This window comes from Notolepis coatsorum, assembly GCF_963971535.1.
Source record: "Notolepis coatsorum genome assembly, chromosome: 6".
Lineage (NCBI taxonomy): Eukaryota > Metazoa > Chordata > Actinopteri > Aulopiformes > Paralepididae > Notolepis > Notolepis coatsorum.
The window spans coordinates 122,336,411-122,361,063 of NC_140170.1; the positions used below are offsets into that span (position 1 = coordinate 122,336,411).

The following is a 24,653-nucleotide window of genomic DNA, read 5'->3' on the forward strand; positions in this document are numbered from 1 at the left end:
TACTTGCACAATTATCATAGTTGCCATGGTGGCGCTTGAAACAAGCAGCAGCTTTTTGTCTCACCAGGAATTTAAAACATTTAAAATAAAATAAATCAACTATTATTTGCTTACTCATATCTAGTGTATTCGCCCAATATATTAGCACTGACCCTTTGTACACAAGACAAGAGCTACTGGACATTGGTTCTCGTGTCGGATTACTGGATATTCCCATTTTTTCCGATGGACCAAACAACATCGTCAGACCTCCGGGCACACCGGGTCTGTTTACATTGCCTCCCCGGACAAAGGCGCCTCATAGACGGCGTAGGGATCGCAAGCAGAAGCGGGGCTGCAGAGCTGGTGCGCGACTGAGGCTTGCTCTGGCGCTGCTCTTCCCAGCCTCCTTGCCAATGTACGGTCGCTGGTGCACAACATGGACAAGCTACGTTTATGGATTACAAATAACAAAAGGATTTCTGATGCAAACATGCTAATCTTCACTGAATCCTGGCTACACGATGGTGTACCAGATAGCGCGATTGAACTACAAGGACGTCATTGTATCCGCTCTGACAGAACAGCTGACTGTGGTAAGAAGCATGGGGGAGGAGTGTGCGTGTATGTAAACAACTTGTACAGATAACGTCACCATCGTTAAGCACTGTTCTGCTCAGAGTTTGTCATGATTAAAAATAGGCCATTTCATCTGCCCAGAGAAACTACATGCATCATTACAGTTGCAGTATACACACCACCAGATGCTAATGCAAAGCTAGCCATGAAAGAACTGCATGTAGCCATTAGCAAACAACAGACACGCAACCCAGAGGCTGCCTTCATTATTACAGGAGATTTCAACCACTCCAATTTAAAGTCTGTACTACCTAAATGTTTCCAACACGTTTCTTGTCCAACAAGAGGGGACAACACATTAGATCACATCTATACTAACACCAAAGATGCTTGCAAGGCCCTCCCTCTCGCCCATCTGGGCCAGTCGGACCACATCTCACTGTTCCTCCTACCCAAATACCAACCACTCATCAAGCGAATCAAGCCCATAGTTAAATCTGTGAAATTCTGGCCCGAGGGAGCAGACCTGGCACTTCAGCATCGGCTTCAAAACATCAACTGGAGTAACTTTGCTGCGGAGGCCACAGTGGACTTTCACACAAACATTGATACCTTCACCTCCTCCACCCTGGACTGCATCAGCACCAACGAGGTCACCACCACCAAGCTGATCACAATCTTTCCTAACCAGAAGCCATGGATGGACGGGCAGGTCCGCCAGCTGCTGAAGGCACGTGACATCGCCTTCAGATCAGGTGACCCACAAGCCTACAGTTTAGCCCGGGCCGATCTGAAGAGGGGCATCAAACGGGCCAAGCACGACCACAAGCTTAAGGTTGAGGAGCATCTAAATGGCTCTGACCCCCGGCGCATGTGGCAGGGCTTGCAGGCCATTACAGACTACAAACCCAAACACGCCACCCCCCTGACCACTGACCCCTCCCTCCCAGATGACCTAAACTACTTTTATGCCCGTTTTGACAAGGACAACCACGAGAGGGCCATCAAGACCCCCACCCCTGCCAACCACCTGACCCTCACACACTCCCCCACTGACGTGTTTGCGGCATTGTGCAAAACCAACACACGAAAAGCTGCCGGACCCGATGGGATCGCCGGGCGGGTACTCAGTGTCTGTGCTGGGCAGCTGACGGGGGTCCTGACTGAGATTTTCAATCTGTCCCTGGCCCAGGCAAAAGTTCCCACATGCTTCACCTCCATCCTTCATGTCCCTAAACACGCCTCCCCAGAGAGCCTCAATGACTACCGACCCGTAGCACTCACCTCCATCATCATGAAGTGCTTCGAGAGGCTAGTCCTGGCTCACCTTAAATCCTGCCTACCACCCTCACTTGACCCCTACCAGTTTGCCTACCGCCAGAACCGGAGTACGGACGACGCCATCTCCGCAGCACTACACCCTGCCCTCCTCCATCTGGACCAGAAGGACACGTACGTGCAACTTCTGTTCATTGATTTCAGCTCGGCGTTTAACACCATCATCCCCTCCAAGCTGATCTCCAAGCTCCATGACCTTGGCATCGACCCGTCCCTCTACAACTGGATACTGGACTTCCTGACCGACAGACCTCAGCATGTCAGACTGGACAGCCTCAAGTCCTCCACTCTCATCCTGAGCACTGGTGTACAGCAGGGCTGTGTGCTGAGCCCTCTTCTCTACTCCCTCTTCACCCATGACTGCAAACCGGTGCATGGCTCAAACACCACTGTCAAGTTTGCAGACGACACCACCGTGGTGGAACTAGTCAGCAACAATGACGAGTCGGCGTACAGAGAGGAGGTCCAGTACCTAGCTCTGTGGTGTGCTAACAACAACCTGGCCCTCAACACCAAAACAACTAAGGAGATAGTGGTGGACTTCAGGAAAAATAAAACGCATCACCAAGACCCCACTCCCCCCCATCTCATCAATCTATGAGAAGCGGTGCTCACGGAGAGCACGGAATATCATCAAAGACGCTTCTCACCCCAACCATGGACTGTTCACCCGCCTGCAGGGTACTCACTCTGGGGCACGCTACTGCAGCCTCCCAGGCAGAATCAACAGGACCACATATAGTTTCTTCCCCTCAGCTGTCAGACTTCTGAATCAAAACTCTACATAGCCCACTGCACCTCACTGTATACCTGTGTATATAGCCATAGCTTATGTAGACTTTATTTTAATGATTATTTTTTATTATATTTTGTATTGTATATTTTTCACCATTTCACATTGTGCTAACCATTGCACTTTACTGTACAGTTTTTATTTATATGTGTTTTATATTGCAAATGACTGTTGATTGTCACATCCTGGTTAGACGTACAAAATCTCGTTGCACTGTCTTGTACTGTGTAATGACAATAAAGTGAATCTAATCTAAAACGTCATGGTACCAAAGCACCTCAAAGGCCCTAAAAACAAGACTACAAACATCACAAAACAAACTGGTCAGACCATGCTTGACCTTACTCCTAAAACCTACCTTACCCCTGCCCATTTTGACAACCTAGGATGGCTTAGAGTAAACGACAGAGTACAAGATACACTACACCATTAAGATATCCATGTACATGTCGAAATACTTCCCAAAGGTCAGTGCATTCCACAACCACAACACCAGAGGGAGTTCCACAAATCATGTTCAACCCAGATTCGGCTCAAACAAGGGGCTAAACACATTTCGCAATTAATGCCACAACAATGTGGAACGCCCTACCCACAGCCATAAAATAATGTGAATCCCTACCCATCTTCAAAACCGCTCTCAAAGAGCACCTACGGGTGGCTGCAATTAGAAACTGGCCCCGGTAAATGTCCAAACCCCCCCCCCACCCACCCACCCAACCCCCTCCAATGTACAGTTTCTTCCCCTTTGAAAGTATATATTTTTTATGATCTCTTTCTCTCAAACAGTACTGTATATTGTGTATATGTCATGTATGTGATAATTGTCTTGATTAATTGAAAATGGGGGACCCTGATGTAAACAAGAGAAAAGTATTTTTCTGGGCTGCATCCTCTTAACAATTGTTTGTATTGAGCCGTACTGTATTGTACCCATTCTGCAATCTGTTAATAAAGTTTTCAATCAATCAATTAATGTTTCGGTTCACATTTTCCAATATAAGGGAGTGTTATTCATTCACTGCCCCACCCAGAATACCCTATTCAGAGATTTGAATCACATTTTGGGCATGAGCCTGCTTAAGACACCTTACACTCTGATGCGGTTGACCAAACCTACTTGTCATTTCATTCTGTGTCTGATACCTAATGGATTGTTATACATTGTGGGCCATGTATTAATATGTTATATTCATTACATTAATACATTGTCATGATTGTTGCCTCAATGCCAGGGTTCAGGGTTCCATTCACTGGGGACTCATACTAAAATAGTTTGTACATAAGGCACTCTGTAAATGTGTCACCAAATGGTGTATATTCCACTGCAGTCATCCAGTGCCTGCTAGTATGGGTGTAACGATCTCAATACAGTATTGAAAAATGTAAAATAAATGTACCTTCAATACAGTGTGTCAAGATTTAAGACTATAATTTGCCAATTATCCTTCTCTTGTTATCTTCCCTCTGTCTCTCATTATTCTTCTCTTGGGTTAAATGATGATATGGTTGGCTGCTGCTGTTGATAGCATAATATAAAATATGTATTCTTCTGAGCCAAAACAAGCCATGTAGTGTATATATATACAGTATATATCCAATACATTTTAGATACATACAGATACATAAATAATTTTTACCTCAAAATCGAACTTTGTATTGAATCAGAAAATATGTCGTTACACCCCTAGATTCATTGTCTGTTGTTGACCTGTTTTCTATGGTTTTACAGGGTTTGATGCCTATTTCACATCCAGGACGTTGGAGAACAACAGAAGGAATGTGTGGTTTGCTGAGTACTGGGAGGAGAACTTCAACTGTAAGCTGATGAGCTCATCTAAAAAGGAGGAGAGCAGTAGGAAATGCACTGGTGAGTGTCCATGTGTGTGTGCTGCATCTACAGTGTGTGTGTGTGTGTGTGTGTGTGTGTGTGTGTGTGTGTGTGTGTGTGTGTGTGTGTGTGTGTGTGTGTGTGTGTGTGTGTGTGTGTGTGTGTGTGTGTGTGTGTGTGTGTGTGTGTGTGTGTGTGTGTGTGTGTTCACCATTTGTTTTTATATCTGCGTTTGTGGGATGTGTGTGTACCGGTGTGTGTGTGTGTGTGTGTGTGTGTGTGTGTGTGTGTGTGTGTGTGTGTGTGTGTGTGTGTGTGTGTGTGTGTGTGTGTGTGTGTGTGTGTGTGCGTGTGCGTGTGTGTGTGTGCATGCTTGTTAGAGAAAGATAAGAAAGAAAGACACAGATTCTATCTGACAAACATACACAGATATAATGGCCACTTGCATGTGGACTTCATGCACTCACTTGTTCATCTTCTCATTGAGTTTGCACAGGACTAGTATTACCTGGGGACTGGGGATGAGCCCGATTCTGAATATGAATTCGGGACCACGGATAGTGAGATGGACACAGATCTTTTTGTTACACAGATATTAATATTATTATTCAGAGAAAAAAAACATGTTTATGTTATAAACTCCATTGATGCAGCATGCTCCGCCTAGATCCATAGTAGCCATCAAGAACTACCCGTAGGACTGCTGTCAAAAAACTACCTGTAGGTAGTCTCTTAGTTTGGACCCACAGAAATATTATTAACCATATTTTGAAAGTTGTGCGTCAAAAAAGAAAAAAGCTGGCGTAAAAGCCCAGAGAAAGCTTGTCTTAAATCATCATTGTGAGTTGTGAAATGAATATTCATCATGTGCATGTACGCGCCTTTGGAGACCTATTTCAGAACCAACCAGAGATGCACAGCGCACTCCCCTCTAGAGCACACTCCCCTAATGCCTCTCCTCTCCTACAGTATGTCACTGCACTAAGATCGGCCTTCTTTATAGATAGCCCATCATCAGGTGGCACGGTGGTGTAGTGGTTAACACTGTCGCCTCACAGCTAGAAGGTCCTGGGTTCAATTCCCGCTTGGGGACCAGGTTGCCAGTTACCCAGGTGGGGTATCTCCCGGGCCTTTCTGTGTGGAGTTTGCATGTTCTCCCTGTGCTCGCAATGGTTTCCCCTCTAGATAAGATAAATCCAATGGAAAAACATGCACAACAGATCTCTAACGCTGTTGCGTCCCTGACAAAGACCGACAGGAGCACTTGGATTGGTCCCCGAGCGCGGCGCTCACTGCATCCTGCCCTTGTCTGCTCCCGGCTGCCCGTGGGGGGGAGGACAACGGGATAAGAAGTGCAGAGAACATTTCATTCAGCGACTCAGTGCATGTGTGTGTGTGTTCCTGTGGGTTGCCCATCGCATGTGTGTGTGTTAAAATCAGCATGACAAATAAAGACTTCTTCTTCTTCTTAATTGATCTGTTAAACAGTTGTGATGGTTTGTCATGGTATGACAAATACAAATGCAGTTACTGGTAACGAAGATACTAAATAAAAACATGCATTGCGATGCTCTCATTCTCCAGACACACACTGTTCCAAATATTATAACAAATATGTCCACTACTCCAAATCAATAAAAAACAAATGAGTATACATATATTTTGATGGCGGACATGGTGGTCATGTCAGTTTAACGATCAGACACAGAAAACTATGTGAATGGAACCGGGATGATATCAGCTCCTCATTCCTCCTTATGCAAAACAGCCCACAACTTTCATAATTAGGCTATTTATTATTCCTATGTATGAATAATTCATTAGATGATAGAATTTATAGAAAAGTCGTGGGCATTTTGTTTTTTTACAACTTTCTTTTTATTGTTTTTCACAATAAGCAAACAATCACAAACAACAAGTCATAACAAAAACACAATCCCGGGCTGCAGTATTAGTGTTACATTACAAAAAATTACTTTTATTATGATGAGTACTCAATTATCTTACTTTCCCTATAGATATGGTGAATATTCTTGACCACTATACATCATCCACTGGTTGTCGTAATTAACATTGTGACCATTGTGTATATTTCACCTATAATGGCCATCCAATTTTCTTTTGTTGGAGGTTCTTGTTGATACCCCAGTCGTGAGCATTTTTTTAACATTAGGTTCCTATGCTAAGTAGGCTATCATGCTTAACACATTGGATGCCAGACCCGAGATAAGTCGGGTGTTTGTCATTATTTTTCCTTTATTCGCTATTTCCATTCATAATCCATCGAGAGAGCCTGATGTTATCATTGGGAATGGGTCTGAGATCGCAAACGTCCAAAACCGCCGCCTAATGCCTTGCGGCCGGTATTGCACATCCTTGGAATCTCTCTGGCTCAGCCTGTACGTTGATCTAAAAAGTCCGGTCCGGGTTTTCCTAGTTGGGCAGTAGTAACGTTTAGAACACATGGATTGGGGAGAATCAAGCAGCGCTGATTCATGTTCTTTGGTGGAATATGTTGGCAACACGATCGACATCAATACTTGGAATGGCGATCAGATAATTGGAATATTCTTTTCGCAGTACATCCTAGTCAAGGTAAGGACTTCCTTTAATCTAATATTAATTTGTTCATTTGATCTGTTCCCATCTTGTATTGTACAATAATTGCTGGAGAAAAATTATAAATAAATAAATTCATAAAATAAAGTTCTAGTCTGGTGTAAACCACGCCCACGTCCGGTCTTTTTTTGTTGATAATTGCGGGGGTCATCTGTGATCATAATTCCATACAAAGCTGCCATCTGTTTGTAATTTGTAGTAATTAATTTGTAGTAATTTGTAGCACAAATTACCTACCATATTTCAGCAAACACAGAGGTCATTTGAAATCCCATGCAAACGTCTGCTTCACCCTCAGCATGGTGAAGATAGAAAATAGGAAAATAGATAGACCAACAGTACAGTTCCTTCTTGAAAATATATATTTCCATCCAAAGTAGGTGTGAGGTTTTGTCCATTGCTCACCTACTCGCTCTGTTCCTTTAAGCCTACTCGCTCTGTTCCTTTAAGCCTACTCGCTTTGTTCCTTTAGTTTTCTGTTTTTCAATTGCATTCTCCTCACCTCTCTAGCCCCCACCCTCGCGTTCGTTACTCTCGTTTTCTCTTCAGCAGCCACACCCTTGGACTACCTGTCATTATGTGTTTGATTGGTCTGGTGCCGAACACACACTTTTAGTTCAAGTATCAATTATCCTCCCGCACCTGATGTGTATTCTAATTAGCACCCCTGTGGGCTTTAAGTACCTGGCTCTTCCCCTCTGTCCCTTGTCGGGTCGTGCCGTAAAATTCTGTATCATATTCTCTATCACCAAGACTCCTTCGGGAGGTCCTCTGTCTGTTTATGCTGTTTTCATCTCCGGCGTGAGATGCGCTCCAGCCTTCGCCTCCTGTCGCCGTTGCCTGAGGGAGACACTGGACTGCGCTCTCTAAACTTCCACGGGAGGTATCCCAGTGTTCCACTTCAGACCTCCGCGCAGCAGACGTCCTGACGCGCATCCAGACCTCCGCGCAGCAGACGCCCAGACGCGCATCCAGACCTCCGCGCAGCAGACGCGCTCTTCACTCCAGACGCGCATCGCTTCCTAATACTCTACGGGAGGATGCGTCTCTCCGAGCCGGCGCGCTCTTCCGCGCAGACACGCTCTTCACTCCTGACGCGCATTCAGACGCACTCCAGATGCGTCCTCCGTACCGGCGCGTACTCCAAGCAGACGCGCACCACTCAGACCTCCGCGCCAGATGCGCCCTCCGTACCGGCGCGTACTCCAAGCAGTCGCGCACCACTCAGACCTCCGCGCCAGATGCGCCCTTCGTACCGGCGCGTACTCCAAGCAGTCGCGCACCACTCAGACCTCCGCTTGGACAACCCGTTTCCCCGTGGCGACGCGCTCGCCCCGTTTTGATCCAACTCTCTTTACGCACAGCGCCTGGGTGAGTTTTTATGACTGTCTTTGATCCTATTCGTTTTTCGTGTGTTTTATGACACTGAAGATATCCTGCTTTTTGTCAGACTGTCACTCACCCAGCGTCAGCTTTTTGGATAGTTCATTGGGATAATATTTGGCCTTTACATCGCTCACTGTGTGTATACACACCGAAGATATTATTCACTTGGATTTGTATTTTGGACGTTACTCACAGTGTGTATACACACCGAAGATATTATTCACTTGGATTTGTATTTTGGGACTTCACTCACAGTGTGTATATACACCGAAGATTCTGTCACTTGGATTACTCTGTTTTTGGGACAAGTCACCTCTCCTGTCACCTGCTCTGTTCCCAACTGAACTCTGAGCTAACCCGCTCCCTCTCTCCCTCTCGGTCCCGTTTACCACCCTCGGAGATCTGCCGAGAGAGATCTGCAGAGCGGTTCTGACGTCCACCGTCTGCTTCCTCAGACGAACCATCCCGGGAGAAGCTGCAGAGCAGCAACATTCATTAATGCTTGTGTTCCAAGGCCTTACCCTGTTTTCTCTGTCCCAGTATGCAGCTCCAGCCCTCGCCCTGTTCCAAGGCCTTACCCTGTTTTTCTCTAGTCCTCCTAGTCCTCCCTGTCTAGTTCCTCCTAGTCCTCCCTGTCCCCAGCCCGCCTCCGCGGGCCTCTGTCCCTGTCTCCCCTCTCTAGTCCTCCTAGTCCTCCCTGTCTAGTTCCTCCTAGTCCTCCCTGTCCCCAGCCCGCCTCCGCGGGCCTCTGTCCCTGTCTCCCCTCTCTAGTCCTCCTAGTCCTCCCTGTCCAGTCCTCCTAGTCCTCCCTTTTCCTCCCTTGCCCCGGCCCTGTTCCGTTAGCCTTCCCTTAGCCTTCCCCTTAGCCAGCTCGCCTCTTAAAGGCACTGTGCCTTTTCCCCTTCTTGTTATCCAGTTATTTTGTGTTCTCCCTTAAAGGGACAGTGCCGTTTCTTTGTGTTTTCAATAAATGCCCAGTTCTTGGCTTACTCTCATACCTGTCTTGTGTTGTGCGATTGGGGTCGGTTACAAACCATAACAGTACGACCCGACCAAATCGACGACCCCAGCCAGCACAGACGGAGTATGTTGAGTTTGCCTTTTTTTTTTCTTGTTCCCTCTAGTTCCCCTGTTAGCCCTGTTAGCTCCCCTGTTAGCTTGTTAGTCTCCCCTGTTAGCCCTGTTAGCTCCCCTGTTAGCCCTGTTAGCTTCCCTGTTAGCCCTGTTGGCTTCCCTGCAGCTTGTTAGGCCTCTACTACCAGCATGGCCCCTGTCTGCTAGCTTTGCCCCGGCTGCTAGCACAGCCTCTATGTTAATGCAGCCCTTGCTGCTGGCATAGGCCCTGTAGCTAGCCATGCCCAGGCAGCTAACCCAGTCCCTCAGCAGGGCCCCTGTCTGCTAGCTTAGCCCCGGCTGCTAGCACAGCCTTTATGTTAATGCAGCCCTTGCTGCTGGCATAGGCCCTGTAGCTAGCCATGCCCAGGCAGCTAACCCAGTCCCTCAGCAGGGCCCCTGTCTGCTAGCTTAGCCCCGGCTGCTAGCACAGCCTCTATGTTAATGCAGCCCTTGCTGCTGGCATAGGCCCTGTAGCTAGCCATGCCCAGGCAGCTAACCCAGTCCCTCAGCAGGGCCCCTGTCTGCTAGCTCAGCCCCGGCTGCTAGCACAGCCTCTATGTTAATGCAGCCCTTGCTGCTGGCATAGGCCCTGTAGCTAGCCATGCCCAGGCAGCTAACCCAGTCCCTCTGCATGGCCCTAGTCTGCTAGCTTAGCCCCGGCTGCTAGCACAGCCTCTATGTTAATGCAGCCCTTGCAGCTGGCATAGGCCCTGTAGCTAGCCATGCCCAGGCAGCTAACCCGGTCCCTCTGCATGGCCTCCACTTTTTGTGTAGCCTTCCCACTGCTAGGACTGCCCTTTCAGCTAGCAAGGTCAGTTTTTCCCACTGCTAGGACTGCCCTTTCAGCTAGCAAGGTCAGTTTTTTCCCACTGCTAGGACTGCCCTTTCAGCTAGCAAGGTCAGTTTTTCCCACTGCTAGGACTGCCCTTTCAGCTAGCAAGGTCAGTATTCTCCCACTGCTAGGACTGCCCTTTCAGCTAGCATGGTCAGTTTTTTCCCACTGCTAGGACTGCCCTTTCAGCTAGCAAGGTCAGTTTTTTCCCACTGCTAGGACTGCCCTTTCAGCTAGCAAGGTCAGTTTTCCCACTGCTAGGACTGCCCTTTCAGCTAGCAAGGTCAGTTTTTCTCACACTGCTAGGACTGCCGCTTCAGCTAGCAAGGTCAGTTTCCCCACTGCTAGGACTGCCCTTTCAGCTAGCAAGGTCAGTTTTCTCCCACTGCTAGGACTGCCCCTTCAGCTAGCATGGTCAGTTTGCTCCCACTGCTAGGACTGCCCCTTCAGCTAGCAGGGTCAGTTTTTCTCCCACTGCTAGGACTGCCCTTTCAGCTAGCAAGGTCAGTTTTTTCCCACTGCTAGGACTGCCCTTTCAGCTAGCAAGGTCAGTTTTCCCACTGCTAGGACTGCCCTTTCAGCTAGCAGGGTCAGTTTTCCCACTGCTAGGACTTCCCTTTTCAGCTAGCAAGGTCAGTTTTCTCACACTGCTAGGACTGCCGCTTCAGCTAGCAAGGTCAGTTTGCCCCACTGCTAGGACTGCCCCTTCAGCTAGCAAGGTCAGTTTTTTCCCACTGCTAGGACTGCCCTTTCAGCTAGCAAGGTCAGTTTTCCCACTGCTAGGACTGCCCTTTCAGCTAGCAAGGTCAGTTTTTCTCACACTGCTAGGACTGCCGCTTCAGCTAGCAAGGTCAGTTTTCTCCCACTGCTAGGACTGCCCTTTCAGCTAGCAAGGTCAGTTTTCTCTCACTGCTAGGACTGCCCCTTCAGCTAGCAAGGTCAGTTCCCCACAGCTAGGACTGTCCTTCCAGCTAGCTTGTTCTCTCATGCTGGTCCAGCCCTGTCTGCCAGCCTAGCTCCGGCAGCTAGCGCAGCCTCTATGTTAATGTAGCAGTACAGCTAGCATAGGCCCTGTAGCTATCAGTGCCCTGGCAGCTACCCTTTCCCTCTGCTAGCCCCTTCCCTGTTCCCCTCTCCAGTGCCCCTGTTTCCAGCCCTGTCTGCCAGCCTAGCTCCGGCAGCTAGCGCAGCCTCTATGTTGATGTTGCATTACAGCTAACATAGGCCCTGTAGCTATCAGTGCCCTGGCAGTTACCCCTCAGCTCCTCTGGTTGCCCCTCAGCTCCTCTAGTTACCCCTCAGCTCCTCTGGTTACCCCTCAGCTACCCTACTTACCCCTCTGCTACCCTGGTTACCCCTCAGCTACCCTGTTCCTTGCTGGCCCCACTTTTGTTGTAGCTTCCCCTGCTAGCATGGCCCTTTACTTTTTGTTTGTTGCCTTGTTTTGTCCCCTGCCACTCTGTCTGTATTTTTGGGTCGCCGGGTGGCTCCCGTGGAGGGGGGGGTACTGTGAGGTTTTGTCCATTGCTCACCTACTCGCTCTGTTCCTTTAAGCCTACTCGCTCTGTTCCTTTAAGCCTACTCGCTTTGTTCCTTTAGTTTTCTGTTTTTCAATTGCATTCTCCTCACCTCTCTAGCCCCCACCCTCGCGTTCGTTACTCTCGTTTTCTCTTCAGCAGCCACACCCTTGGACTACCTGTCATTATGTGTTTGATTGGTCTGGTGCCGAACACACACTTTTAGTTCAAGTATCAATTATCCTCCCGCACCTGATGTGTATTCTAATTAGCACCCCTGTGGGCTTTAAGTACCTGGCTCTTCCCCATCTGTCCCTTGTCGGGTTGTTCCGTAAAATTCCGTATCATATTCTCTATCACCAAGACTCCTTCGGGAGGTCCTCTGTCTGTTTATGCTGTTTTTATCTCCGGCGTGAGATGCGCTCCAGCCTTCGCCTCCTGTCGCCGTTGCCTGAGGGAGACACTGGACTGCGCTCTCTAAACTTCCACGGGAGGTATCCCAGTGTTCCACTTCAGACCTCCGCGCAGCAGACGTCCTGACGCGCATCCAGACCTCCGCGCAGCAGACGCCCAGACGCGCATCCAGACCTCCGCGCAGCAGACGCGCTCTTCACTCCAGACGCGCATCGCTTCCTAATACTCTACGGGAGGATGCGTCTCTCCGAGCCGACGCGCTCTTCCGCGCAGACGCGCTCTTCACTCCTGACGCGCATTCAGACGCACTCCAGATGCGTCCTCCGTACCGGCGCGTACTCCAAGCAGACGCGCACCACTCAGACCTCCGCGCCAGATGCGCCCTCCGTACCGGCGCGTACTCCAAGCAGTCGCGCACCACTCAGACCTCCGCGCCAGATGCGCCCTTCGTACCGGCGCGTACTCCAAGCAGTCGCGCACCACTCAGACCTCCGCTTGGACAACCCGTTTCCCCGTGGCGACGCGCTCGCCCCGTTTTGATCCAACTCTCTTTACGCACAGCGCCTGGGTGAGTTTTTATGACTGTCTTTGATCCTATTCGTTTTTCGTGTGTTTTATGACACTGAAGATATCCTGCTTTTTGTCAGACTGTCACTCACCCAGTGTCAGCTTTTTGGATAGTTCATTGGGATAATATTTGGCCTTTACATCGCTCACTGTGTGTATACACACCGAAGATATTATTCACTTGGATTTGTATTTTGGACGTTACTCACAGTGTGTATACACACCGAAGATATTATTCACTTGGATTTGTATTTTGGGACTTCACTCACAGTGTGTATATACACCGAAGATTCTGTCACTTGGATTACTCTGTTTTTGGGACAAGTCACCTCTCCTGTCACCTGTTCTGTTCCCAACTGAACTCTGAGCTAACCCGCTCCCTCTCTCCCTCTCGGTCCCGTTTACCACCCTCGGAGATCTGCCGAGAGAGATCTGCAGAGCGGTTCTGACGTCCACCGTCTGCTTCCTCAGACGAACCATCCCGGGAGAAGCTGCAGAGCAGCAACATTCATTAATGCTTGTGTTCCAAGGCCTTACCCTGTTTTCTCTGTCCCAGTATGCAGCTCCAGCCCTCGCCCTGTTCCAAGGCCTTACCCTGTTTTTCTCTAGTCCTCCTAGTCCTCCCTGTCTAGTTCCTCCTAGTCCTCCCTGTCCCCAGCCCGCCTCCGCGGGCCTCTGTCCCTGTCTCCCCTCTCTAGTCCTCCTAGTCCTCCCTGTCTAGTTCCTCCTAGTCCTCCCTGTCCCCAGCCCGCCTCCGCGGGCCTCTGTCCCTGTCTCCCCTCTCTAGTCCTCCTAGTCCTCCCTGTCCAGTCCTCCTAGTCCTCCCTTTTCCTCCCTTGCCCCGGCCCTGTTCCGTTAGCCTTCCCTTAGCCTTCCCCTTAGCCAGCTCGCCTCTTAAAGGCACTGTGCCTTTTCCCCTTCTTGTTATCCAGTTATTTTGTGTTCTCCCTTAAAGGGACAGTGCCGTTTCTTTGTGTTTTCAATAAATGCCCAGTTCTTGGCTTACTCTCATACCTGTCTTGTGTTGTGCGATTGGGGTCGGTTACAAACCATAACAGTAGGTGAACATACTCTTATCCAGTTCATTATTTCCCCCTGCTGGATTCATACATTTGATTTATCATATTGAAGTAGGCTACTCTGAATGATTCCATTTTTGCAGTGACATTCGGCATTGTTATGAATTAGTTTGAGATCTCATTTTAAACAATAATGTTTGATCACGCACCGACAGTCTATTAGCTATGTCAATTTCAATCTCAGGACACCTCGGTAGAAGCTTATCCCGTTCAAATGCGCATCTGGAAATCATAGAGGTGGAGGGGTAATGTTCTGTTACCATGGGTCCCCACGTAATGCTAGTTCCATGCAAATAGGGCTTTAGTCTGTGAAGTATCTGCATTTTAAATTGGACAGAAACTCATACGTCTTCCCTGCCCACAATCAATAGTGCACCACAATTAGTGGTCCAACATGACACTCTGAACAGGCCTTGTACTCTAATGAAACTGCTCCATTGGGAGTATTGATCCAGGCCACAAAACAGCTCATATTGTTTTTCCTTTCCTTTGTTTTTCTCCTTTCCTCTACTATTTATCTCTCTTGTACTCTCCTAACCTCACATCTCCACTCTTCTCTACTCTACTCTACTCTACTCTACTCTACTCTACTCTACTCTACTCTACTCTACTCTACTCTACTCTACTCTACTCTACTCTACTCTACTCTACTCTACTCTTGTCTCCTCTCCTCTCCTCTCCTCTCCTCTCCTCTCCTCTCCTCTCCTCTCCTCCTCTCCTCTCCTCTCCTCTCCTCTCCTCTCCTCTCCTCTCCTCTCATCTCATCTCATCTCATATCATCTCGTCTCATCTCGTCTCGTCTCATCTCTTCTCCTCTAAAATGATATCTATGACATCACACTGCATAATTTTTCATCACATATTCCCCAACAATTTACCACAAAGGAGGCGTGGCTTGTCCCCCTAGAACTGAGCATTACATAATGAACACAGTGTCTGTGCCATTTCAGGCTGATTGACTCCCTCTGTAGCCCAAGCACAGCAGGCGTGGGGACAAGACATGTCACCAGACTGACACGCCTGAGCCTCGAAACTACCCTAATGAGTCAAAGTGTGTCTTTATGTGTGTATGGGCGTGTCTATCCATGTCATCTATGTATATTATTTTTTATTTTCTTTTCTTTTTTACATTATAACCAATGTTATACCAGTATATATACTATAGGCAAGCTGGGTGCTGTTGTGGCCACAGCCAGTGTTTTCATTTGAAAAGTGACCCCAAGAGGAAGAAATCTATACATTGTGTTGACTCCATGATGTTTCCTCCAGCGTTATCATCAGGCCAAACTTTATATTTTTAAATGAGCATATATCCTGGCTTGTTAGTCGTACAGTCACAGATTTTGCTATGAATATGCATGACCTTTCCTATAGAGCCACCATATGGATATGTATCCCGGGTCTGCTGAGACTGGCAATATCTACTCTTGTTTAGATATTAAGTAAAAAAAGATTCCCATTGTCTTTTTGTTGAATCAACTAGATAGGAGTGATGTAAACTTGATATTTAATCTGGTCAGATTTGTTTTCAGTATAGCCATGTAGTGCATGGCAGCTCTCTGAGTAGCCGTACATCAACGTCTCTTTCAAATACCATGTCGGTTCTTTGCCTTTGATACAAACTAGCTCATGGCATAACCTGGTGCTAAGCTAAAAAAGAAAGTCATGTTTAATGTTATGCACTTTTGGGGGAATTTGCCATTTGCCATCTACCCTGGAGTTAGACAAGCAGATACATACCCTTTTCTTCTCTGTGCATGCATTAGGCTTAGGAAACAGCTGCACCGTTAGCCTAGCTTAGCGTCATTCACTGGAAGTAGGTGTGCCAGTGTAGCCTAGTAGTACAGTCACAAAATACTCTCCAAATACAACTCCAAAACGTTCCTGTAAACATGTTGTGACCTGTGTATTTACCATGTGGATAAAAAATATTTTTGTTGACATTTTTGTTTTCTAAGCAGATATATACTCTGAAATTGTTCCCCCCCAAACCACTGCTGCCTAGGCGCAGTGATTTTGTTTCCTCAAAAGCCCTGTTTTTCAAAAAAAACAACAGGGTTTTTGAGGTGATGAAATTGCTGTGCCCAGGCAGCAGTGGTTCCACGTGGTAAATACAAAGGTCAACATGTTTACATGAACGTTTTGGAGTTGTATTTGGAGTTGTATTTGGAGTGACCATTGGGAACTAGGCTACACTGGCACACACAGTGAATGACGCTTAGCTAGGCTAACAGTGTGGCTGTTCCCTAAGCCTAATGTATGCACAGAGAGGAAAGGGGTATGTATCTGCTTGTCTAACTCCAGGGTAGATGGCAAATAAGCAAATTTCCCAAAAAGTTGGCATGTTGCTTTAATGTGAGCACTAGCGCTAGGATACATACGCTATGCTACAGTCAAGCCATCCACAAGATGGAGGCCGTTGTTCTCATTTTAAAATACATTATTGATGATCATTGGGAATATTTAGGGATTATAGAGTATTTATAATCATTGTGACCATGAATGAGTGAAAAAGAAAAGTTTTATATGGCCCAAAAGTCACCCTCCTATCAACATATTTTTTTTCCCTTTTCAGTCCTGGGGATATAAGTAGCAAACTATACAGCTATTAGTTGGCCTCTTTAGCCTAATTAAAACATGTTTAGCACATGTGCCTTGTATCTATCTACTGTACCCATAATCACAGAGAAGGACATCCTCCTGGGTAATATGGCTATAATCAAGCTGCCACATGCTATCACATTAGGAGGTTGGATCGTGGCCTGCATGCTGGTCATGGCTGCACGATGGCTCATTTGTAATAAGCAATCAGTCACATTGTGTGATTTCATGAATTCTTTTTTTATGACTGGCATGATTAATTTATAAAGTTGAAAAGCCATAATAAGCCTATTTGATTGTAGTTCATAGTGTATGATTATGTTAATTATATCAGCTGCCATTTTTTGATTCACTACCGACAAATATGACTCACAAAGATCTGTTCTGTGATGCCAGTATGCCAGGCTTTTATTAGGACTGAAGGAAGTTATTTGTAATTTGTGGTAATGTGGCATTTTATAAGAGCTACCGAACTGAAGATTATAGCTCATACACCATCTTGGTTTGTCCTAAAGCCGTAGGGCTACACATTGCACCTGTGTGAGACTCCTAATGTGAGACTAATGCGTGTTGTTCCGGCAGAAGATGGAGTGTAGCAGAATGATAACTGAGCTGGCAGAGAACTCTGGCACCAAGATACTGTGTTACACTGTGGATTAAACACTAATCACAACAAGGTTACAATGGGCATGGGTGAAGGGATTTCTAGTGTGGCCTCCATTTTTAGAAGAGGCATCACACTCTGAAACTATTCAGTTTTAGTATATTGACAGGTATTACCCGAACTCTAACCCAATATCAGAGGTTGATTTGTTTCAACTCAGCAAAGGTGAGTGATGAAGGAGATATGGTACAGGTTTCTTTTATTTCCTTTCCTTCACAGCAGATGGGCTAAATTACAATCCAAACCAATAATATCTTAACACTTGAAAATCTCTCTCACTAAATGATGTAGCAGATGTTAATATCCATATTCCAATCAAATTCACCATGGAATATTGATGAGATAATTATGTAATTTTTTTTACATTTGCTTACAAAATAGAAACATTTAGCAGATGTAATTCCAGTGGATTACAATGGGGATTACAATTTTAAGCAGGTAATTTGTAATAGTACATTCATATAATCCCGAAGAGGAATTTAGAGGCGATGGAAATAAATACATGGAGTCATTGGGAGGAGGTAAACAGAGCATGGAATGAGGCCTGATAAATGTGCCTGGTGTGATAAAGCAAACATGACATACCCTTCAAAATAAATATGAAAGATTGCTACAAATGCACCATAGCCATATCCATCAAATACGAATAAGTTACATTTATAAATGGTCCACTTCATGGCAGTTTTGCTTTTCATATTATATATACATATATATTTTTTTATTTGTCCTTTATTTAGACAGCGTTGGAAAAAACAATTTCAGACTTGATCTGACAAAAATCAAAGTATCAAACGTGGATGGATGGATTGGATCTCCAAAAACACTGTGGCTGCTGAAGTGTTGAAGTTATCTGAAGAAAACACTTGGTTCAGACAGAATCTGATACAAACATGTTGTGATTCACAAAGTTTCACAGCAAGTAGGACTGGGTTCTGACTGGACCTCTGCTCTCTGGGTTCTGACTGGACCTCTGCTCTCTGGGTTCTGACTGGACTTCTGCTCTCTGGGTTCTGACTGAAACTCTGCTCTCTGGGTTCTGACTGGACCTCTGCTCTCTGGGTTCTGACTGGACTTCTGCTCTCTGGGTTCTGACTGAAACTCTGCTCTCTGGGTTCTGACTGAAGCTCTGCTCTCTGGGTTCTGACTGGACCTCTGCTCTCTGGGTTCTGACTGGACCTCTGCTCTCTGGGTTCTGACTGAAGCTCTGCTCTCTGGGTTCTGACTGGACCTCTGCTCTCTGCTCTCTGGGTTCTGACTGGACCTCTGCTCTCTGGGTTCTGACTGAAGCTCTGCTCTCTGGGTTCTGACTGGACCTCTGCTCTCTGTTCTCTGGGTTCTGACTGAAGCTCTGCTCTCTGGGTGTTTATTTGTATGCTCAAAACAGCCCCTCCTTTTGAGAAAGCTGCAACCTATTTAAAAAATGTTTAACGCATCAATCATACTTTTGGCAATAATGGTGTCAAGGCACAACTCACATGTTCGTGCATGAGTGACTTAAATCCAAGTCTCATATTCTACTGGTGACAAGCAGTGCCTGACACTATAGTCTGCACCTGCAGAGCACCAGACCATAAGTCAGAGCTGTTTGACACACTTGTTTCCTAGGCCATTCAGCTGCCTGTTACAGCTTAGAACATGCATTTATAATGGTTGGTTAAATGGGAATACACACAACGTACAGAGAGAGGTAGGGGGGTGGGGAGGGGGGCAAGAAATAGAAAGATAAAAAGAGAGAGAATCAGCCTGTCCCATTCAAAATAATTTTGAATGAAAATGAAAGTAAAAACTCACCCAGAGGACTGCTCTGATGTGAACCACTCCAGGGTGAGTCTTACTGTTTTAGGCCAGCTTATAATATTATTGTGTTGTTTTTTTCCTTGACTTAGGCAAACAGGTATGATTTTGAAGATATCCAGTGATAGACGTGCTGGACCATTTTCTGTCACTTTTTGCTACATGTTTTGCAAAATAGAAACCTGTCTTCAACCCCCCTGGTCATCTCCTCTGCTTGTTACCAGATTTTTCACCACGCACACACAAACAGAGTGAGTTTTCAATGTTGCTGTCCGAGGTGCTGAACTGAACAGTGGAGAAGCAACTAAACTGCAAAGTCATACAGTATGTGCTGTATGTAAAAGCAATCAAAGAGCAGAGATAATAGGGACGTTTCATAAGCAGAGCATTATGGATATAATACAGTTCAAGTCCCTTCGCTCAGTTAAAGAATGCCATCCCACTTTTTCATATAAAACACAATGGTGAGTGAGAAATGTATCTCCAGTAATAAAATACAGTGCACTATGATAAAGTGCATAGAGGGGTTTTAAGGTGGAGGGAGAGGATGCATGTCGAGAATGTCACCAGAATCAAATACAGACATAATTATTGTACACTGTTCTTCCGACTCGCAGTAGAAAAGCACAAGTTGTTTCTGTGCAGGAACCCACTTTTTACTTTCAACAAAAAAAACGTGATGTTTACAAGATTCTATGATTCTACGAACCTTGATGTGTATCCATACTAATATTAGGAGTATTGCACACACAGGAATTTGAGAATAACAAATATCTTGTTTTATTGGAATTATGTTCAAGTCAAGCATGATCAAACTTCACACGCATGCAAATAAAACAAGACAAGGCTTCTCTTTGCAGTCTCCCTGAACACATACTTTAACATATTACATATGTTATAACATATAACATATTACATAACATATAACATATTACAGCATTAAAAAAACAACTAAAACACATTTGTTTAGACAGGCCTTTGGTCATATAGGCACTCTTTCTTGTCCTCACTGTTCGTATAGTTTTGTTTTTTAATTAGTGACTGATGATTTTATCTAAATTATTTTATTCTACTTTTTTATCTGGTTTCACTGTTTTTTAACACTTTGATTGCCTAAGGCTAAATTCATGATATACCATCCCTTGCCAGCTCTATTTGTCTATGGAAAAGTTCCCCTTCTTTGCAGGGCTATAACTTTTTAAATTCTATTGCTAAATTGCCATTATTAGGGCCCATTCAAGGTCCTATATGTATTGTTCATTGTGTAGCAACGTTAAACTTTTTCATTCACATATTCATAGTCAAATATGGTCTAAAGTATAAGTATGTTTTCATCTCTTTCTGCAGCTTTCTCCAGAACGTGATTTATAGCCCCAAATGCATTATATTGATGATGAAATACAGTTTGGTAGGAATCTGTGCGAGATCAAAAATTTCAATTGGACGTACTTCTAGAAGTTTCTACGTATCATCTGATGATGACCGGATGGGCGGGGGATCGTTTATAATTCCGTGGGCAGCGTTATATCATTCATCTAGTGTGGGTGATATGATCATCAGAGCAGTTTATATCGAACACGTTAAAAAATAACGCTGAATCTTACCGTATCTTCCTCGCGCCGTTGGACGATGAGCGTGGAACTGAAATATTCATATTATGGGATGTAGAAATACGCGATCTATTTCCAGGTTGTATAATAGTATATACGTCCAAATCATGTTGTTTATCGAGTTATTGGCAACGGAGCGCTATGTATTGTGTCGAGATCGAGTCCCGGGACCTATAGAGAGTGCCCGGAAGTAATATGGACGATCAGCACTTCAACCACATAACTTCCTGTTTGGCACTTCTGCCGATCGGCCACCTGATGGCGCTCTTGAACCGCTAGAGGTTTGAGAGGAGCTCAGAACTGTGTGTGAAGGCTGCGGATGGAAAATATGATTCCGATCACAGATTTTTGAAATATTGATATTAAAGACGAGTTACGGCGTCCTCGGCAACTTGAGCATGGCGGGGAAGGACGCCTAAACACGTTTTCGGCACTTAAAGTGTTAACTGCTGTCTGTTGTTGTTGTTGTTGTTGTTGTTGTTGTTGTTGTTGTTGTCATTTATTTCTGATTTAGTTTTAGTTTTAGTTTTTATGTACTAAGCTGTAGTGTAAAGCACCCTGTGCATTCATGCTGTAAAGGGTGCTATATAAATAAAAGTAATTAATTCATGAAAGTAACCTTACCAGTAACCAACCCAGCAAACAGGACAATGGAGACACAACTTGAATCTAGATGAAGACGCCTCTTGGCACTGAAGACCTGGGCCCTGTTTCATGTACGTGGTTCAACTAAGTCGATCAAGATGTCCATTATCCAGCTTCAGTTAACCCGATGTTCGAAGCCGGGATTTTCCTGTTTCACAAAGGTGGATTCAGTCTTGTTAACTCAAGCCAGACTTGCGAGTCAGGCTAAATGCGCGCGGCCGTTTTAGGTGAAAAGCCAGCACGTATCGATGGCAGAGATCCTGATTCTCAACGGCATTGATTGATTAATTGATTTAAGACTTTATTGACAGATTGCAATACGGCTCAATCGCCTCGCCGACAAGTTAAATGCGTTATCTATAGGCTAATTCTAAGTCCCTCATTACCTCAATCAATCAGATTATATTTCTTTAAACTTGCCTGCTGGATTGAATAATCAAATGAGATCTTGCTAGCGAAAATTATTAGTTAACTGTTATACAGAATTACGATACGGCTCTCTTACCCATTGATTGATGTATAGTCAATCTTTTACTTATCTTCTCTGTGGTGTAACGGGTTCTTCTTTTGACTTTCACACGGACGACCGGGGTTCAAGACCCTAGTCTTTTCCTTCTTTTTGCAATATAGGAATAATTCAATTTGGTGCACGTTGAGAGCTATATAAAGAATGACATCCTCAATGCATGTAGATTTATAATATTTTAACTTAAAACCAGGCTACTTTGGCGTATAATCATTAATATTATATTCAAAAAAATCATATTGGAAACTCCGGGATTTGAACCCCGGTCGCTGGATTGGCAGGCTTGAGCACTACCGCTGGGCCACTGGGCCAGATGGGATAAATTCATTGTTTATACATTAATGAACGAGAGACCCGTGTTTAGAATATCCTTTGTTTTGAATGAAGTTTATCTCTTTATCCTCATTCATTAATGTGACGTCAACGGCTCATTCAATTTCTCAAATCCGTCAAACAGCGCATCTCATCAGACATCTTAATCCCAGTTACAATTAAAATAACCACATCATGTGTACATCGCACAAGCGAGCGCCACCGTCGCCACGGTATATATAACGTGCATTATTTAGGACAAAGTGAATTTAATATCAGCATTTTGGGTCTATTTTACATTTCAAAAGCCCCCTCTGGAAGAATGGAGCACAAAAACGTAATTCAGAATGGTATAATGCAGATCGTAGACTGTGGGAATAGTTTCAGGAAACGGGCTGTCACTTCTTTGCGGGGGCGTGGCGATAGTTCAGGCTAACTTGAACTTGAACTCTGCTTTCGACCAGGCTCAAACTTTTGGATATGTTGTCATGGTGATTTGGAAAATCCAGGTACATGAAACCGGAAAGTCCGGCTAACCCAGTTATCCAGCTAAAGTTATCCGGCTAACTCAGTTATCCAGGTACAAGAAACAGGGCCCTGGTCGCCTGGAGTCAACACTGGTGTCTGGGGACAATTTATACACATCAGTGACCAGGAGCAGCAACGGCATGGAGCTCTGCTGCTAGGATAACATTATGCTAAAGAGGCCATTACAGCCACTGGTGTCAGAATAACATTGTGTTTGGGGGTTTCCACCAGGGTCTTGCTTTTGTGTGTGTGTGTGTGTGTGTGTGTGTGTGTGTGTGTGTGTGTGTGTGTGTGTGTGTGTGTGTGTGTGTGTGTGTGTGTGTGTGTGTGTGTGTGTGTGTGTGTGTGTGTGTGTGTGTGTGTATGTGTGTGTGTGCGTGCGTGCGTACGTGCGTGCGTGCGTGCGAGCGAGCGAGAGAGAGAGAGAGAGAGAGAGAGAGAGAGAGAGAGAGAGAGAGAGAGAGAGAGAGAGAGAGATAGAGGTAGAGAGGTAGAGAGACCGAAAAAGAGACTGAATGAGAAAGAGAGGAAGAGAGACAGAGAGATAAGGAGAGAAAATCCTACAGCTGAGATAACATCATACTGGGGTTCCTGTTGCTGCAGGAGAGGCACTGGAAAGATTGCGACCAGGTTCTCTAAAGCTGGCGGCAGCATCTCAGGAGGAAGACCGTTCGTCTGGTAATCTGAAGATTCCCGGTTCGATCACAGCTCCTCCAGACTTCATGTCGATGTATCCTTGAGCAAGACACTTAACCCCTAACTGCTCCTGATGAGCTGTTTGCCGCCTTGCATGGCTGGCTTCAACGTTGGTGCGTGAATGCGTGTGTATAGTATGTGTCATGAGTAGTAAAGTGCGTAAATGCAGCACATTTACCATTTAAAGGAGCATTGGGCCCCAGTCAGTCCCTGAAGGAAGGTGCAACTGGACTGCAGCGATTTAGGCTAACGCTAGTAGCAGTGTGTGAATGATGTATACAAGCAGGGTAGCAGTAAGCAGGGTGTATACTAGCAGGGTAGCAGTAAGCAGGGTGTATACTAGCAGGGTAGCAGGGAAGTCTTTATTTGGCATGCAAACGACACACACATGCGATGGGCGGCACACACACACAGGAACACACACACATGCACACACACAGTCTATGCACTTGACCCATCCTGTCGTCCTTCCCCCCAAGGGCAGCCGGGAGCAGAAAGGCCGTCGGCGAGGTACCGTGCCCCACCGCCCAATCCAAGTGCTCCTGCCCGTCTTCGTCAGGGATGCGACAGTGTTAGCGATCTGTTTGTGCATGTTTTCCCATTGGGTTTCTCTTATCGATGGGGAAACCATTGCGAGCACGGGGAGAACATGCAAACTCCACACAGAAAGGCCTGGGAGATACCCCACCTGGGTAACTGGCAACGCGAAAACGTGGTCCCAAGCGGGAATCGAACCCTGGACCTTCTTGCTGTGAGGCGACATTACACCACCGCGCCACCCGTGTATACTAGGCTAGCAGGGTAGCAGTAAACAGGGTGATAATACTAGAAGGGGGGCATCCATGGAGCACGGCAGTGGGGTTCAGTGCTTTTCTCAGGAGCACGTTGGCAGTGCTAGTTAGCACTGTATGTAAACTAAGCCACTCTAGTGTACTATAGTACACTCTCACTCGAATGCCCTCCTTGGTTCATTAACGCACCCTGTTTCTGAATCAAACAGGCTGGTCGTGGTATTTAATGGAAATGGGAAAAATGACAGTGAAACTATCTATCTCTCTTCATTGTGAGAATCAATGGGAAGAACATGTTTAATGAAGAACATGTTTAATGAAGAACATGTTTAATGATCCAAAGCGGGGAGCGGGATTATTTTCAAATCGATTACCATATTCGACTGGAATTCATCATTGGGATATAAAAACACATGAAAATGGAAATCCTTTTTAG

The 24,653-nt window shown here is 45.8% G+C and overlaps 1 protein-coding gene across 1 annotated transcript in view; it reads left to right on the top strand.

The window, feature by feature from the left end:
* The window catches only part of grm7 (glutamate metabotropic receptor 7), a gene marked incomplete at both ends in the record, with an annotated part of 692,585 nt that overhangs the window by 326,804 nt on the left and 341,128 nt on the right, over positions 1 to 24,653 (top strand). Inside the window, one exon of the mRNA XM_084317718.1 lies at positions 4,422 to 4,559. Coding sequence (XP_084173844.1) covers positions 4,422 to 4,559 — 138 coding nt within the window. The remainder of the gene's footprint in view (positions 1 to 4,421; positions 4,560 to 24,653) is intronic.